The 18,992-nt window shown below is 36.5% G+C and overlaps 3 protein-coding genes across 6 annotated transcripts in view; all 3 read right to left on the minus strand.

Annotated features, from left to right (window-relative positions):
* creb3l3l (cAMP responsive element binding protein 3-like 3 like) overlaps positions 1-1,801 on the minus strand; it is a 5,471-nt gene extending 3,670 nt beyond the window's left edge. Inside the window, exons 1-3 of the mRNA XM_043247621.1 lie at positions 1,682-1,801; positions 870-1,007; positions 1-90 (exon numbers count right to left, since the gene is read on the minus strand). The exon at positions 1-90 is cut by the window's left edge and continues 250 nt beyond it. Coding sequence (XP_043103556.1) covers positions 1-90; positions 870-1,001 — 222 coding nt within the window. The 5' untranslated portion in view covers positions 1,002-1,007; positions 1,682-1,801. The remainder of the gene's footprint in view (positions 91-869; positions 1,008-1,681) is intronic.
* A 541-nt stretch (positions 1,802-2,342) lies between these two features.
* nim1ka (NIM1 serine/threonine protein kinase a) lies at positions 2,343-12,801 on the minus strand. 2 transcript variants are annotated; one of them, XM_043246235.1, is made up of 5 exons: positions 12,650-12,801; positions 7,467-8,018; positions 6,579-6,934; positions 4,588-4,856; positions 2,343-3,360 (listed from the first exon to the last, which is right to left on the minus strand). In XM_043246235.1, the coding sequence occupies exons 3-5, from the start codon at positions 6,874-6,876 to the stop codon at positions 2,605-2,607; spliced, it is 1,323 nt and encodes a 440-aa protein (XP_043102170.1). In that variant the 5' UTR covers positions 6,877-6,934; positions 7,467-8,018; positions 12,650-12,801; the 3' UTR covers positions 2,343-2,604. The 2 variants fall into 2 exon arrangements, with proteins under 2 accessions (XP_043102170.1, XP_043102171.1); XM_043246236.1 differs by lacking the exon at positions 12,650-12,801 and adding an exon at positions 10,482-12,086.
* A 672-nt stretch (positions 12,802-13,473) lies between these two features.
* Positions 13,474-17,618, minus strand: znf131 (zinc finger protein 131). 3 transcript variants are annotated; one of them, XM_043247919.1, is made up of 8 exons: positions 17,493-17,618; positions 17,098-17,273; positions 16,750-16,903; positions 16,541-16,642; positions 15,913-16,057; positions 15,139-15,830; positions 14,925-15,055; positions 13,474-14,385 (listed from the first exon to the last, which is right to left on the minus strand). In XM_043247919.1, exons 3-8 carry the CDS (start codon positions 16,871-16,873, stop codon positions 13,873-13,875), a joined length of 1,707 nt encoding a protein of 568 aa, XP_043103854.1. In that variant the 5' UTR covers positions 16,874-16,903; positions 17,098-17,273; positions 17,493-17,618; the 3' UTR covers positions 13,474-13,872. The 3 variants fall into 3 exon arrangements, with proteins under 3 accessions (XP_043103854.1, XP_043103853.1, XP_043103855.1); XM_043247918.1 differs by lacking the exon at positions 17,098-17,273; XM_043247920.1 differs by lacking the exon at positions 17,493-17,618 and having other exon boundaries at positions 17,248-17,466.
* Positions 17,619-18,992: the final 1,374 nt, after the last annotated feature.

The following is an 18,992-nucleotide window of genomic DNA, read 5'->3' on the forward strand; positions in this document are numbered from 1 at the left end:
AGACTGAGACAAGCAGCTGATAGCCACGCCGTCCTCCTCCTCTCCCAGAAGACTGCTGAGGAAGTCCTCTGTATCCATTCCACTCAGCATCTGCAACAATAGAGGCATTTCTTAGTCTGTCTGTCTGTCTGTAATGTACAAAGTAAACGTATATGTGATTGTTGTGGTATTTAATCTGCAACAAAGTCTGTCTCTCCTTCCGTCAGCCTATCATGCACAATAATAATAAATCATTTCTAATATTACTATTATAAAGCAAATGCATATAATTGACATTGTATTATTATATAAATTTACATTATAACTTTAGTAATAATTCTATAAATATGATCACATGTATATAACCTGCAACAATCAAATCATTAGTTATTCTATCATCTATCTATCTTATCTGTAACAATCAGATCTATCGTGCACAATAGTAATAATATAATTATTATTATTATATAAATGTCCATTACTACATTATTCATTATATATGTATATATATATACACATATATGTATATATATATATATATATATATATATATATATATATATATATATATATATGTATATATATATATATATATATATATGTATATATATATATATATATATATATATATATATATATATATATATATATATATAAAACAATAAATAGTTTTTATCTATATCTACGTTACTTAAAATATAGAATTCACAAACATTGACATGATAAAAGCATTTGTATCGAATTGCTATATTGCATAATACTATAAAAAGGCGCAGTTTTATTTATTATGATATTCATATCAGACTCTGTTATAGTTTCTACGTGGCAAAAAAAGCACGTTAAACAAATGCATTTTTATATCTAGATGAGTGGACGTGAAGGTAACATACATCTTGCTCTGAAAGCAAATCATCCAGCAAGTTATTCCCCTCTGTGAGGAACAGATCGCCGGATCCTGGGTCTTCATCGGGGAAGATCAGACCGAGCAGGTCTGTATTCTCCATATCTTCGCTCACTGACATGTGACACTGATTTGGAGAAGAAATGAAATGAAATGAAACAGAGCAGATCCGCAGCGACGCTGCGCCCTGACAACTCGATCAAGTTCAGACCCCGCCCACTCATCACGTGACTGCATTTCCGTTTTAAACAAAACAACATAAATGACATCTAACAACTTCACAACATTAACAGTCCAGCGTACGAGTCAAAACGGAAAATGTTTATACTGCGTGTGACAAACACTTTTAAAACCCATTAAACCCAGCGGGAAATACTAACACAACGACAGCTCTTTATATATCAGTGCAGATAATAATGTTATAGTGCAAAGACGATAACAGGTACATTTCAGATAACAGGTTGAATCTGATTTGGTAATGCGATCCGACTTATTACATATTCAACACAGCGACCGTACGTATTACAGAATTTCAGATTTATTGATGATGATGATGGTGATAATAATAACGCAAACGCCATTAATAATAGTGAAAACGATGCAAAACAAAATCTAATAGAACAGAATGACTGAATAAAAACAATATGTTATAGGAAGAAAATAAAATATTTGGTAAAGCATGTGACAGCTCTGACATTTGACAGCTCTACAGTAACTGTATTGTGAAGAATTGTGACTTTTTCTGAGAAAAGCAAAGCCGACCTCACAGATGCATCTTAAACGCTTTAAATAAACTCTTACCTGTGATGATCTGGAAGCGAAAAAAGATACGTGGACATATACAACAAATAGGAAGTGCCTTCTGTCTTTGTCCTGTTCCTGATGAAATCACCCTCCAACGAGGCAAAATTTGCGTCATCGCGTATGGGCGCGTAAGTACGCGCACGTCTTCCACGTGAGAAACTGCTCGAAAGGCTTCCTGGGAGTTGTAGTGTAAATTGTCATGCCTCGAAGACGCTCCATTTATGAGGAAGACTGTGAAAATGTTATTTTTAAACTGTTTTTTTTAAACAAGTTTAAACTGAAAGAAAAACGTCCAATATTTAAATATGATAAATATAAATTACACATAAACACACATATTTGTGGATAGATGTATACATAGATGTAATGGTTTTTATACTGTATGTGCTATTTCCCTACACACCTAAACCTACATCTTACTATATATGTGTGTGTAAGACCCTGGACCAATGTCAATTTCTCAAAATTAAGATTTACAAAATACTTTCATGGAACATGATCTTTACTTAAATTTTTTGCATAAAAAAAAAATCTATAATTTTGACCCATACAATGCACTTTTGGTTATTGGTAGATATATACCTCAGTGACTTAAGACTTACGTTTTGTGGTCCATGGTCATATCTATATATATAAATTAGAGGCATAAGGCAAAAGCAATGTTTGAAACAATGCAGTCCAAAGTACTTTATTACATTTATTGAATACATTTATAACATGACATCCATGACATTAAGACAAAAGTCTTGTACTCGCTCGCTTTCAAACGTTCATACTTTCCATTCACTCATATAGACTACTTTATTAGAAGCAATCACTGATCTCATTTTCAATTGAAAAAAGATAACAAAAGAGGTATATCAAATATAACTAGCTGAACTATAGCTCCTGTCCATTATTATTTAAACGTTTTCTGAGCATCACAGAATAATGCAGAGTTTAGACGTATGCCTAAGGCTCCTGTATGTCTTCAGACGGTCCTTTTTAGCATCGGTTCCATTCACTACGTGAGTAACTACTGGCATGCTCTCCACCGCTTGCCGTTTATGTGCGCGGTGTAAGAGGATTCGATAGACTCCAGTGATCGAGCTCCTGCAGTCTTTTCCCTGGTTGTTACGAATGTGGTCTGCGGTGATGCCAAGAGCCTCCAGGGCGTTCCTCACCTCTATCTCATGCTCTTCAAGCTCCCCTGGCTTTGACTCAGCCAGATGGAGCGGGTCCAGTTTGAAGGGCTCCATGGCCTTGGGAAACTCCACCGGCAGCAGCCACTCGCAGCCCATCATCTGCTCTACGGTGTAGCGGTCAGACGGCTGGGGTTGCAGGATGCCCCGGATCAGTTTCTGGCAAGGTTCCGGCACCCAGGTAGGCACTGTGTACGTCCCGTCCAGGATGCAGCGCTTCAGCTTGGCCACCGTTTCCGCACGGAAAGGCATGGTGCCGGTCACCATGAAGAAGAGCATGACTCCCAGGGCCCAGATGTCTACGCAAGCGCCTATGTAGTGCTCGTCCCTGAAGAGCTCGGGAGCGGCGTAAGGGGGAGAACCACAGAAGGTGTTGAGGGTCTCATCGCGGCGGCTCACGGTGCTGAAGCCAAAGTCTCCTACTTTAACACAGGTGCTACAGGTGTAAAAAACATTCTCCGCTTTCAGGTCTCTGTGAATGATGCTATTGTCGTGCTGCAAAACAAGAAAAATAAACTAATATTAACAGCTAAAGAAACAGATATTTGGAATAACAATTTTGGTAAACTTACTTAACTGCATATATATATATATGTGTGTGTGTGTTAAAAATTTTTGTTTATTTATTTTGCATAGGAATTGCATTTTTAGAGGCTTCTACTATCAGGACAGTTGTATTACACATTTTTAAGTACAGAATACTTGACAAAAAATATCATTATCATTATTGTCATTTTATTTAAATATGAGGAGATCAAGTGTAGCTGTCACGGTGTGGTTTAGCAAAAATAATAATATGCATGAAGACAGGCAGAACATAAACCACACGTAAAAACCTCGACAATCGGACAAAGGTGAACTCAAACACACAGGACTTAAATACACAAGGTAATAGACTAAATTAAGAAGAAACAGCTGAAGACAATGACACAATTAACAGGAACGGAAGGTAGGGCACACGGAGCACATGACACAAGACAAAAACAACAACAAAAGAGTCCAAAGATGTGACAGTAGCAGTCTTCAAAAATGGCAGATTTATTTTTTACTATGTTTTCTTTTACATTTTTTGTCATTTTATAACACTCAAAATATTAAATGAATAATAATAATTATTAGTTATAATATTAGTGATGATATTAAAAATATGTAATACTTCTTTATAAATTCTGCAATATAATTTAAGGTAATTTAATTAACTTCAATATATCCTAATAAAACTTTATATAATAAATATCTGACTTAAAAAAATTCACAACTCTCAACATATTTATTCCAACATAACTATTGATGCAACATTTAAAAAAGTTAAATTATATTAATATATAATACTTCAAAGAATACTTAAAATTTTAATTTGTACAGATTTCAATCTAATTAATCATAAAATCTATATATCAAATAATATGAATATTATTTAAAAAAATATCTTTTATATTTTATAAGACAGATAATTTCAGAAATGATCACAGATCATGTAAACAAACAGCATTTTCACTGCACTGTTGTATTTCTGAATTATGTCACAGACCTTCACGCTCCGCGTCTTACAGTAGTAAAAACTGAAAATAAACTGTAAACTGACGTGAATGCCATGTTTTAAAGGTCAGGGAAACAGAGGAATCATAATGAGATTATGTTTGCACCCTGTAATCATTCAACCCATTACTATAACAGATTTCCCTCATTGAACTCTCTTCATTTGCATCATGTGCATCTCACCATATGCTTCACAGCTGAGAGAACCTGAGAGAAGACAATCTTGCTGTCGATGTCGGAGAGCTTCCCCTCTGTGCTGATCTTCGTGTAGAGCTCTCCTCCGCTTGCGTACTCCATGACCAGGTGCAGGCGGGTCAGCGTCTCCACCACCTCGTACAGACGGATGATGTTTGGATGGTGCAGCTTTTCCATGCTCGATATCTCCCGGGACAGCAGCCTTTGCGTCTTCTGATCGAGCTTGGTTTTGTCCAAGATCTTGATGGCTACTTTGTCTGTGGATGACATTAATAAAGTTTCAGTTACAGGGGTTTCTCATCTCATCCAGAGAACATTCATATTCTCCTGTCTGCGGGACATATGCATTCCTAGTAATTCCAATGTATATATAAAAATGGTTTGGTCAAAGAGCATTCATGACAGTAATAGTCAAAATGTAATAAAAGGACAGACATTTGAGCAGTTTATCAGATATGGTGCCATGCGATATGGAATGTCATTCTACACCCTCTCGTCAAGATCTGCTGCAGCACTACAAATCCTCAAAATGCTCTGCGCATGAATTCACAAATGGCTTTGTAACGGCACACCGCAACCTCCTATCCCTTACACACAGCAATCTTTGATGAGGCCTACAGCAATTCTAAAGGTCTCGACAGAAATGTGACACCTTGAATCCATCCATCTGTGTCTGGATCAGACAAGTTGTCTCAGTTTGACTTTGACCGAGGGCATGCTTCAAACATTGTCAATGTAAACTGGACTCTCAGGACACATATTTATCAAGGCAATAACATAATATATTAATAATGTATTAGGTTATATTTAGTATATTTTAGTATATTAATTGCATTCGAAATAAACATTATATTTGTGTTCTCGATATATTATTAAATGCACACACACATATGCACACACGTACAGTATATATTTAGAAAATATTTAAGTAATTACGTCTATATGTTAATACAATTTATATTATATATATGATTAATGTATAAACATAACACATTTTTATGAAATATATACATGCATGTATATATACACAATAAATATATACAGTACATTATTAATATTATATATAAATATATTTAATATATAAACAAAACATTTTTATGAAATATATACACGCATGTGTATGTGTATTTGTATATGCATAACAAGTATATACAGTATACATATATTATGTAAACAAAATGTTTCTCATATGATTAATTGTGATTGATCATTTGACAGCACTAATTATATTACATTTTCCTCTCCAAATTTATAGCTACGATACATTTTAGAGTGCTGTTGTATGTAGTTTTAATCAATATTTACTGAGAAGAATGTATTAATAATACATAATGGCTTTTTTATTTTTTTTAAATATGGGTTAAAACTTCATATAACAGCACTCTGGAAATTAACATAGCAATACGTTTGGAAGGAAAATGTTTTAGACCAAATGTCTTCTAAATTAGTGAGCTGTAATATGTAATGTTGCACACTTTTCAACAAGTTTAGTGAAAGTAAATTAATAATTATTAGTAATGATAATTTATTCATATTATAATTTAATTATAAAATTAACTACTTTACAATTTAAGCATATACTTCATCATTTTAATATAAAAAAAATACTTATATCTGATTTAACGTAGCCTAATAATCAGGTAGTTTTTTTATATATTTTATGAAAAGTGACGTACAATAAATAGAAATAAGTGACACTTTAAAATTAGAGATTACAATTAGAGAGCAGTTTTATAATTACAAGAATATTTCACAATATGACTTAATTTTTTATATTTTTATTCAAGGTCAATTCAACTACAAAACAAGCTAAAAGTGCATTTGCAGACACTTTACATGGCGTCAGTGAGCTATAGGAATATCCCCGAATCATCTACAGAGTGTCAGTGAGCATCTCTTATATTAAACCTTGTAGCCCCCTTGTGAGGAAAACCTCTCCAAGTCGTATGTACCGATTACTGTGTTTTAACTGACATTACCTTTCGTCAGAGCATGGATGCCCAGCTTGACATGGGAAAAGTTTCCACAGCCGATCTCGCCGCGTATCTTGTAGAAGCCTATTCTGCGACCCACGGTGAGCTCCCTCACCATCTTCTCATCTTGGCACATGTCCAGATTGAGCTTCTCCAGAGGGGTGAGGCGGCGCGGCTGAGTCCCCTCGTCATCCGTGCAGATGTCGGAGCTGTCTTGTCGGCTCCATCGCGCGTAACGCTGGGGAGCCGTGACCACTTCTGAGACCCCGAGGGAGCCCCCCCCAGCAGGGTACACAGCAGTCATCCTGCCACAGGCCACTGGGGGGCTTAGCTCATGGCAGGAGACCTGGAACTAAAACCACCTGAAGATATGAAATGATACACAATTAGAAAATGCAATTTTTGTTTTTAAACCTCTGCCTATAAACAAATACATTATTTATCACAGAGCAAATAATAAATAATAACATTACCAATAATGATTTAATATTTTAATTTCTTTAAATTGTAGTAATAATAATATTATTTCTTATATTCGTATAATAACAATTTATTTAGTAATATTTTCATGATATTTGTAATACCCACACGCACGCAGACTAATTCACCATTAAGTTTATACAAATATAAATAAAATGAATATATAAAATAATAAACTATACCTCTAAATATGATTATTATTATTGGCAATACACACGAACACACATTTAATCAGAATTAAAATTACTTTACACAATAAAAAAAAATGTGTTAGTTAAAAATATCTTATACAATTTATATTTGTAAATATTGTAATAGATATTATTTAATCAAACTTAAAATAATAAAAGAAATGCACAACACTGGGACCATTCACTTCATTACAAAAGCAAATAATGGAAAGTCCTTTCTCACCTTCACATGTTGTCCTGTACGTCTGCGTCAATTTCCGAAATTAGTTCATTATCGCCACATCTCAACCCGAGCTTATACACATATCAAAGTATGAAGCAGTAGATGTTTCGGGTCGCCTGCTTCACCCAAGCGGCCCGGTGCACAGTGCCGTTCCTTCCCCTCAGTCCTGCATCTCCCTGAACATCATCAGATATGCCCGATTTAATTGGTGCGTTGTCTCGGCGATAAAAATAGCCCTCGGATCAGCGTTGAGAGTGATGAGGGCTGTGATTGTTGCCTGGCTGCTATAACAAGGCTCCACGTTACTCACAGCCCTGGCTTCTTGTACAGCGCTTCCGCTCATTTAACATCATTCAGAAATGGGGTCCTACATGGAAACCAGCCACTCCCTCTCGTTTGTTCACCTCGGTGCGTATCTTTGGAGCCTCTGACTCACTCCACAGTCTTCTTTCTGAGATTAGCCTGCACAGAGATCCTAAGCCGTGCCTTTTTTAGTGGTCCTTAAGTCTCCAATTTAAACAGTAGGGACTAAAGCAAAGGATTCCCGTTTACCTGAGGAGAAACAGAGAGAGAGAGGCAAAAATATATGAAGACCACTACACTGCCCTTACCCTGTCCTTAAGAGTAAACCAGCATGCTTGTGGGAAACTTTTGAAACATTTACAATTAAATTATGTTCATTTTTGTTCTTTTAAATATGTATTTATAATTACATTTGAACTAAACTATATCGTCCTGCAGACTCAATATGTGGGTTTGTGTTTTTCAGGATGCAATTAGGGTGAGTTTGCTGATGTGGTTCCTTTAACAGTGTCCCTAAAGAGCAGTATATAAGAACACAGAGTGCCGTCACCTCGCTCTCGAGAGCCACTGAGTGCTAACAGCACACATAAAACAAGCACTACACATCCATCACGCCACAGTGGACCACACATAAAAACCACATATGACAGAATATGACGGCAGAATATCAATTCACATGTTTAAACGATTACTGAAGGGCCGTGTGACACCGAAGGCTGCTGAAAATGTAACTTTGCATCACAAGAATAAATTACATTTCGAAATATATTAAAATAGAAAAGCGTTGATTTAAATGGTAATAATATTAATAATAATAGTTTTTGACAATACAGATTGTGTAAAAGCACTTCTTACAGTATTAAATAGGAAAATAGTGTGTCAATAATAAAATGACGATATTAAATACTCAATTTTTAGTTGAAGGCAGTGATGTTATGGTCCAGCTCAGTTCAGTCACAATAGTGTCTGTGCTATCAAGTCAACGATATCACTTGAAATTTTTTTAACTATAAGTAATAATTCTTTTAGAATGTAGACATGCGATCAGATATTAGATATGCAATTGGATAGCAACCATTTCTACCCATCCGTGCGTAAAAACGTAGTTGATAACATTACACTTTTAGACTCTGTATGTTTTTTTGCAGGTGTTTCTTGATCAAAGAACACCAGGTGTGTTGAACCGAGGCAGTTTCTCCAGACAGGACTGTTGAGCATTGCAGCTGCACAGACACCTTTAGGCGTGAAGATGTGTTTTTGCAGGTGGTGATGCTGATATAAGCTGCTGAGCTTGGTTTTCAACACGGTTATTTGACGCAATATTCTTTTGTTTTAACTTTCGGGCATCAGCATTATAAAATTAGACCTAAACCAATAGATATGTTGAAACTGCTTTGCGACCGACCAAGTGTTAAAAATGCAAGTTTCGGCATTAATCCTATAGCTTTGTAGCTTTACGTGTCTTTGTGTGTACATTGCTTGCTTGTGCAAGTGTCATAAACGAACGGCGATTTGACATTCGAATGAAAACCCAAACACTCTTATACTCACTCAGCGGATCTTTCTGAGAAGCAGATTTAATCTCCCTTCATACACTCACTCAAAACAAGAGCTTACTTTCTACCGCCGTCAACACTGAGCATTCAGAGACCACAGGGTTATACGCACAACTACATTATAGAATACACTACGGTTCAAAGGTTTTTTAGTCAGTAAGTTTGTGAAAAAGAATTGCTGTTTTCCATTTTAAATATATTTTAGACCGTAATTTATTCCTGTAATAGCAATGCTGAATTTTCATCAGCCTTTACTCCAGTCTTCAGTGTCACGCAATCTTTCAGTAATCATTCCAATATGTTGATTCGCTGTTCAAGAAACACTGGCAATTTTGTGAAAAACATAACATTTTCTCACGGTTCTTTGATAACAGAAAATTTTATAAAACTGTGTTTAATAAAAATGGATGTAAAACTAATGGTTTTGGAATCTATTTCTTTCTTTCTTTTAAATAAATAAAAAAGTAGGCAAAAAAAATGTCCTGAATGCTGATTGCTAAGTTAATGCTTATATAAACAGCCGGAGAGTAGCAGGAACAAATAACAAGATGGCTGAAAAAACACATCTATCTGATACAGATATTTGACCTTCCTTATATTTGATATCATTCTGACTGCCCTACTTCACACGCTCTATTTACCAAGGCGCAGCGCACAAAATCAAAGTGATGCTTCTCATGAATACTCAAATCCTCAGGCTTCAAACACCTTCTAGCGTGTGTGTGTGTGTGTGTGTGTGTGTGTGTGTGTGTGTGTGCGTGCCGCTGATGCTGAAAAGATTCACCGGCTGACAGAATTCTCTTTTAAAGCGTAAAACAAGCAGAAATCCTGAAAGTGCATGGATGTGCACGTGTCTGCATAATGATCTTCCTCTCTCATCCTTTTCCACCATGCTCCTGACCGTTAGAAATAAACCATCTTATTTAAACAATAAGCTTTCACATTTTTTTATTTTATTAATTCATTTTTGCTGTGCCTCTATACATAAACACCCTCTTCTCATATGAAATAATACACAGTGCTTGCCTTTGCCCAATATAGGTTTAACTGCTTTTTTTTTAAAATAAAAGGTACAAGTATTTTACATGGAAAATCTTCTAATCTTCATTACCATTAGCATGAGCCTTATGGGCAGGATTCAGAAAGTGGTACTTACATCAACTGTGTGACTCCTTTCACGCCCCATGGCACAGAAGCACTGACTAAGCGTTAAGCGTCGTCCACAGGGGCCATTTCTACTGATCCTGCCCCGATCTTCACACAAGATAAACACTAAACACATGGGATATCAGCGGCCCCTGGGTAAGAAAAGCCCTGCTGCATGTACAGGGCTCTAAATGCAGGTATTATTAAAGTAGAATTAAGTAAAGTAATTCTTACTTAATTACTCTTTCACTATGCCTTTCCTCACAACATCCGATATGCCTACTATACAGTAAGGAGAAAGCAGTATGTGAAAGGAGCTGTATGCCCGAATTATTCAGTAGTATTCACAAAAATATTAGTACCAGGATAACTTTCTTCTGGTGAGATTCCGATAAGTGCATTTGCTGGATACTTTACTGTTCCTTAATGCCACAGAAGAGGTGCTGACACAACTCTCGCCGGTAAATCAGACGACAACATGACAAATCCAGATTATCTTCATATTATATAGAACATCCCTTTCTTAACGGCTGTGAAGTAAGTTCCAAATCAGATGTAGTGCCTGCTCAGTACGCCATTTCAGAAGCAGCTTCTGTGTTCACACTCGCAGGCACAGCTACACAAAGCCCTCCTGTGTGTGTTTTGATTGAGACACATGGACAGAGAGGGGAAAAAAAGAGCTCAGTGGTGAAAAGATCGGGGACAATAGGGGGCCAGAGGTGCCAATCTGGAATTTCCATCACGTAGCTACAACTAACAAATTGTCATTTCCTTACTATCAGATCAGCCACGCAATAATTAAAAATGATTGCTATTTTGACAAATGACGCATGTCGCTCCTAACCCATATGAATTTCTTTCTTCTGTTCGACACAAACGCATTTTCAACACCGTTAAAGTCAACAGATGCTGTGAAGTGTTTGGTAACCAGCATTCTTTAAAGTATCTTCTGTCTTTTAGTCATTTAGGTTTGGAACAACTCAAGGGTGATTAAATTATAAAAATAAAAAAATTACACTTGTTAAAGTACGTGTTAAATATGTGTTGGATGACATTCATGAACATATTTTGAAGAGGCTCTACTACATGTTACGACATGATGAACTGACTAGTGCTTCTTTCGACATAATACAATTAATTCCTCATAATTGCATTAAAAATGCACAAAACCAGAAGCATCACACATGCTTCGGAACATGTATTCAGATTTTGATACATGTCTGAATTTGTCCATATTAATGAGTGCTTAAATAAGGAACATAATTAAGGAGTTCAATTGATGTTTGGACCTTTGAGGGGGAAAACATGCAGATTATGCGATGAAACCACAAAAAAGGCTGTTTCCGTTGCATTGTGCCCTGTTAATGTATTCCCAACCCATCAAAGCAGCTTTAATCTCAAACCTAAAACCATGTTTCATGTCTTCCAACTGAGGAGTCATCAAAGGAGCCCGAACAAAAGTTGACATCAATCCGTGAGAAACTAGAAAGGATCATTCAATATCATAAATTACAATATTCTCTGTAAATTAATACTTCTATTCAGGAACCGTTTGGGATTCACACACCTGTACTGTTCAAACACTAATGCTGCTTTATTTAAAGCAGAGGCCCTCTGTGGACCCCTCACATTCCCAAAAGCAAGAGTAAAATCTTGTTAATTACAAAAAGGATTCGAAATGAGTTTTGGTTGTAATTCTAAATGTTCAGTCATAAGGGACGGTCAAAATACATATATACATAATACATATATAACGATATTTTTAATAGAAATACTTTTAATTAACGCCTAAGTAATTACATATTATTACGACTGACGATAAAATTCATTTTAAACGCACTAAAGATGACACCGCGCACGTTTGTGGCAGATTTTAGTGCGTAGTTCAGGTCTGTGAGATAACTATAAAATATAAGTAGCCTAACGGTAACACCAGCTTAATTTTTTTATGAGATGATGCTCATATCTGCGCCAAAGATGAACTGTAGTTTACACGCTTCCATAACAACCGCTGCAGGCCAGTAACGCCAGATACATCAACATCAAGAATTGTCTTTTTATAGCTGAACAAATGATGTCTATAAGCCTTGTAAACAATTTGCAGGCATGCATAAATCCTTAATGCTTATATTTATTGGTAACCTCGGGACGACGAGAACTGATAGAGTACGTCCTTACCTTTCTTAAGCGTTGCCTCGTTTAATTATTGTGCGCATACGTTGCGGGATCATCAGTTTGTTTTAACTCGGTGCGTGTCATTGGCCTGAACGTGATGCGCGAGGACTCCAGGCACCATCACAGCAACAGGGAGGTCAAGTGACGGACAGTTCTGATAGCCAATCACAGCTTGGAGGTGGGATCAACGGCTCTCTTTATCCAATAGGCTATTAAGACATTCCTAACATTAAAAAAATGTGAATGTCCTTCGAATTTCGCAAAAAACACACTATGCGTTATAATTAAAAATCGACAGCAAATCTCGTCGTTTTTTTTTTTTTTTTAAAGACGCTTACCATAAATTTTTATATCCTGTAAATTGCTATAAAGCTGTTTTTTTTTTTTTTAAACTTTCAGCTGTGTATTTTACTTCACGCCCCGCAACTACAATTATAATGGAATGTAAAATGTAAATTAAAAACATTTATAATAACAATAGTCACCATGTGGACCTCTGAGAAATGTTCTGAGAGTCTACAGTTGGTCCCAGACCCTTAGTTGAGAGCCACTGCATTCATAGTCAGTCAAGGCCTGGATTAACCCATACCTGCTTCACAGTGAAGAGTTGCTTCATGTCCCAAACACATCTGATTTCCCGTTCATAAAAATCATTTCAACTTCAAACAGGCCCAGAGTGTCACATCAGGGTTAAAACCTGACAAATCTTCCATACATTATTTTATTGCTTTGTACAGCTGAACAGCCAACTGTCCCAAAATGAATGAATGGTGCAGACTGAACAAGGAAAAGATTTAGAAATACAGGCCAGAACTGCAAACCTGTCATCTCGGGAAACATTTTGCCCTTTAATTCTTTTATGAAAATAAGCTTCTTACACACACTATAAACATACATCCAAAGATAACTTAAAAAAACAAAACAAAAACATTCTTTCCACCCCCAAAACTCTCTTGGCGACGTGCACTATTCATGAAATGAATTACATCTCTTACTATTCTTATCCACAACATACATTAAAAGCATGACTGAACCTGTGATCAGATTTATAGACATTGCTTTCTGCAAAGTGTAAAGCAAAGCAGAAATAAAGCCGGTGACCCATCTTTGTTGGATGACACCACAGTGAGCATTACTGTATAATTTTAATGCAGTGGCAAAGAAGTAAAGGCCTTGTTCACCTTCCCAATTCATTCTCAAGTGTCCATGCACAGGGGAGGCCTTTTTTATACATTTGCATTGTTTACTTCTTTTGAACTGTCCTCTGCGTCTTGTTTGACTTGACTTTCTGCTGGTTCTGCAACGGTCACCTGTGCTATTTGAATTTCCATTGCTTGTTCTTTTAATCTCTCGCCATCTACTTGTAAAACCACTGTCTCTTCCACCCCACCCACAGTCTGAGAGGGCTGTTCCTCCACCACGAGAGTCTCCTCGACAGCAACAACGTCCACCGGCTCCACAGTGACGTGTTCCACTCGCATGCCGTCCTCCAGGATCACCCTTTCCTCTCCCTCCTCAACCTCCGCCATAGCCAAGACCGTGGCTGGGTCTGAGATCATGACTTCCTCTGTGACGATTACCTTCTCCTGCAAGCCGTGGAGCTCTTGAAGATGAGTGTGGAGGTCTCTGGGTTGTGTGAACCACTGATCGCAGATGGTGCAGTGGTTAGGTTTCTCACCCGTGTGGGTCACTAAGTGGTCCTTGAACTGTTCCCAACTATTGAAAACACTGCTACAGACCTGAGGAGTGAAAATGATAAGTTAGCAGGGGCTGCATGAAAAAGCCAAAATACTACCAAAACTGCCATGTCGATTAGGGTGATTATCAAACAGCTTTTAATGAAATAAATATAATTTGTCTTTTTGGAAAACATTATGATTATTATAACAAAATTATAAGAATATTTAAATATGTAATAATAATTATTTATTTTGCAATTTAATATTATAACTGTACCATTTATTTACTTATTTAATAGTTTTTAAAATATCTTTTAATGTTTTATTTTTTTATAAATGCCATTATCATCAAATTGAAATTTTCTGCTATTTTTATCTTACAGTTGTTTTTCTAGGATTTTTTTTTTATTTAACTGTTTTAGTAAAAGTTAAGTTAAAATAAACTAAACTAAAATGAATTGATTGAGAAATTGCACGTAATATATTGCATCACAGAATCACATTCAGAAAATTGCTACTAGATTTTCTTTAAAAGGCCTCTTTTAGTTTGCCATAGTAAAAACACATGTTTGGATAATATTTTACTGGTTAAAACCAACCTGGCATTCATACAGCTTCTTCCTCCCTTTTTTGGCTCCAGCGCCATTTTGACATGCGGACATGTGACACTTCAGCGTACTGTTCCTTGCAAAGCGTTCGTGGCACTCCGGACACTCAAAGGGTTTCTCACCTACACATACATAAATGAGAAGCTGATAAGAGATTACATTTGAATACATTTCTTAAAATGCATTTGAGCTCATAATATCTCACCTGTGTGCTTCCTCAAGTGCTCTTTGAAGTGTCCAAAATGATCGAACTGCTTGTCACAGTACTCGCAAACATGCACTTTCTTTTTCTGTCGTCGGGATTGTTCCTCTGCATCAAAATGGTAATTATTCAAGTGCTGTTTAAGGGCTCCTTCACGGGCATATGTTTTACCGCAGTGCCTGCAGACAAAGCCCCTATCCGGCGTAGCGGTGTGAGTCTTCATGTGCTGTTTGAGGTGGTAGTAGAGTTTGAAGCAGCGGTCACACTTGTCACAGCGGAAAAGGTTGTCCAGCTGTGAGATCTGAACCTCCACCACTTCAATGTTCTCCAGGGTCTTGGAGGCGATCACAGCTTCTTCCGGCACAACTACCGAATCATCCACTTGCTTTTTCATCACATGAAGTGTCTGCTCTCCCTGCTGGTACTTGCTGGTGATGTCGGCCAGTAAGGCCAAGGCGGAGTCATCCGACGAGGGTTCGGTGGAACTCCTGGCAGCATCCACTACTTCCACCAGACCGCTCTCCTCCACCTCAATATGTTCCTCGCCAACCTCCACTTCGATTTCAACAGATTCAGTCTCCACCGTGGGAAGAGTCTCAGTGATCACATTGGAGGTCTCCGCAATCTTCCTCTTCTTAGCCTTACTCTTTCCAGCCAAAGCTTGGGAGGAGTTTACTGAGGTGGTACCATTCCTTCTACGTGGGAGAAGAAACACAGTAGTTCAAAATCAACTTCAGGATAAAAGCAAGCAAAGGAAAAAATGCAATAGTAAGCAACCTGTTGTTCAAGGCCTTGATCGCCTCCTGCATTTGAAGGTACTCTGCAGCTCTCCAAACATCACTGACTTCTTCCTCGCCGTTCACAGCTAACGTAGCTGTATAAGTAAACTCCATTAGGTGACGAAAGGCGGTGTTGCCAACACCTGTTCATTGCAACAAAAATAATGTAGTAAAGATTATTATTGAGCGCACATTGTTCTGAGTCATTTTTATGACTGGGAGAAAATAAAACACAATAGCAAATTGGACCTGAAGAGATGTGGATTTCTTTAAATATGCCGGTATATTTTTTTTAAATATATATTTTGTGATTAATTGCTAATGCTTTTATCACACATCACTGCATTAACATAAAAAAAGTTAATTGTATTAAACTTAATACAGTATAACAGGTTTTATTACCATTTTTCTTATAACATCTAAGAAAATATAATGTATAATAACCATATAATGCATACATGTGGTTAATTATTATTACTCATTACTTATACATGTACCTACACTGTAACAAGGACACTTAAAAAAAGGGTAACTTCTGCGTGTATAAATCACAAAACCCAAAAGTTCTAACAGTGTTACAAACAAGTGCTTCCAGTACAGATACAGTTGCATGCATTCATAGGTACCTTCAATCTCCACTAGAGGCTCTTGAGTGAAGTCCTGAAAGAATTTGTGGAAAAATTGACTGCAGGCAGCCAGAACAGCTTTGTGGGCCCTAAACTGATGTCCTGTTAAAGTAACCACAATCATCAGCACCCGTTTATTCAGCTGAATAACATTTTGCACGATTCCAAAAGGTATTGGATTAGCAGCTACAAACACTCGTAAACCTTACCATCCACAATGAGAGTGATGTCTGTGAACTGATCCAGCTGACGCTGCTCATTTAATTTGTCAAGCATCACTTTGTAATGGGCTGGAAACTCATGCCCATAGTCAACATCTCCATCAACAGACATGGTTCAGCCCTTTCCCTGCGCATGCAAGTACTATGAAGAAACAAACAGACAATAAAAACATGACAGCATAATGAAAAATGCAACTATAATATGTATACAATTATATTAAAAAAGTAGCATTGACATATTACATGCATTTTGAACGCCGACCAATTTTCCTACGATCTTACACAGACGTGTGTCATTTAACACAGACAATGTTTAAAGACAAATTAGTCACATACTTTGTAATGGCCCCTGTGCCAACAGATCCATAGAACGGCGGGCATATCTAAGCAGCATGCCGAATAAGCGCGCCTTTCTACAGGGAGCCGCTCTACGCAAGACGGGCTGCTTTACACCCAGCGGGTCAAACTGCTACAAAAGCCACGTACTTCAACAGCCCAACCGTATGGATGTCCTACAGAAATATACAACCGGCAAAAGCAACGCCGTGCGCCAGTCAGCTTCATGTTACTCGCACGCTGGGCCTGTGGCCGCTAACGCATTCGCCATTTGTTTTCTGGACTATTGTCGTTACGTCATCAAATCGCGCATTAAAATGCTCTTTTAATCAGACAGATTCGCTTTCGGCTAAATAATGAGGGACGCCGGGTGTCTATCGCTCCCAAGAACTTACCCCGGGTGACGCTCTGATGTTTAGTGCGGCTGTTTATACGCGTTGAAGGCCTGAAGCGATCAATGTGCTGTTTTTCCTCCGCTCGTCGGAAAAGGGCGGTCGCTCCTGCTTTGGCCTCGAGTTCCCATAAGCCCCTGCGAAAGAGTCGTATCGCGCGAGGCTGACAAGTGGTGGTTACCAGGGCGACGGTGCTCAGAGGTCCCGTTATCTTCAAGTATGTACATTGGAAAATGTACATTATGTTTTGGCTTAATTATTTTAGCACATTATTACTGTGTTTTGTATTCTGGTATACTTTAACTGCATTGCTTCATATCACATAGGTCCATTGTTCTTTTAAATAGCTTAATGTTTGTGCTGTAGCACTATGTATCCCCTGCGAGTGTTATATGCCCTTAATAAATAAAATAAATATATTTAAAAAATTTAGAAAAATGTAACATTATAGTTATACATTATTATATATGATTTACACGAAGAAAACCACAAATGCTAATATGCATAATTTATAATATACATAATATTATAATATTAATATACATAGTTAATTTATATTTAATTTATACCCACTAGGCCTAAAGCATTTTATACCATTCACTGATGTATTATTGTAATTTTTGTTTTATTTTTTTATTTCAGTTTAATTTATTTTTCATTTAATTATAATATTTAAATTTCGTTTTAAATGTTTTCTTTTGACTTTTTAAGTATTATTGACTTGTCATTTTTATGGGTTTTCTTAAAAATATCTAGGCTATTCAGTTTTTTATTGTAAAAAGTAAATTTAAGATTATTAAGATTTTCAGTTAATGAAATTATTATTTTAAGAACATTTTTTAAAATGGTTTTAATAAACCTGATCCAGTGTATGTTACTTTTGTTTAAGAACACATTGGAGAAAAAAAAACCCAACAAAATCCACAAAACTATTATTTTGATCAATTAATCTTAAAGAATTTATATGTTTCATGTATATAGAAGTAGGCCTAATGACATATTTGAATTTAGTCTGAAATTTGACATATTAAAATGTTTTTTGAAACATGCTTTATTCATTGACAAAGCTCTCCACTGCCCTCTTGAGGCACAACCGAGATACAGTACACACTTGAACTTAAAAGGTTCTTACCGGCATTGATGGTTCCATAAAGAATCTTTATTTTAAATAAAGGATCTTTGTAATAGAAAAGGGTTCTTTTAATTATTTTACTGAAATCTAAAAACAGAATACAGCATTACCTATCTAAACCGAACATCAACAGGTTTAAACATAAGCCGAGTGAGTACTACTGCAGGTTTGCTAGTTTAACATTAAGTCACTCTAAACATTATTGTCAAAACTTGATAAAAAAAAAATCTAAAACTAAATAGATGAAACAATTCCTGAAGATGCTACTGATTTAGTGTCCAGTTGATACACTATTCACAAACTATATCGAGTTTATTCTTTACTGTAAGATATATGTATTGACAAGATTTATGATAATCAGTTTATATAAT

The sequence above is a fragment of the Puntigrus tetrazona genome, chromosome 8 (assembly GCF_018831695.1).
Source record: "Puntigrus tetrazona isolate hp1 chromosome 8, ASM1883169v1, whole genome shotgun sequence".
NCBI lineage: Eukaryota > Metazoa > Chordata > Actinopteri > Cypriniformes > Cyprinidae > Puntigrus > Puntigrus tetrazona.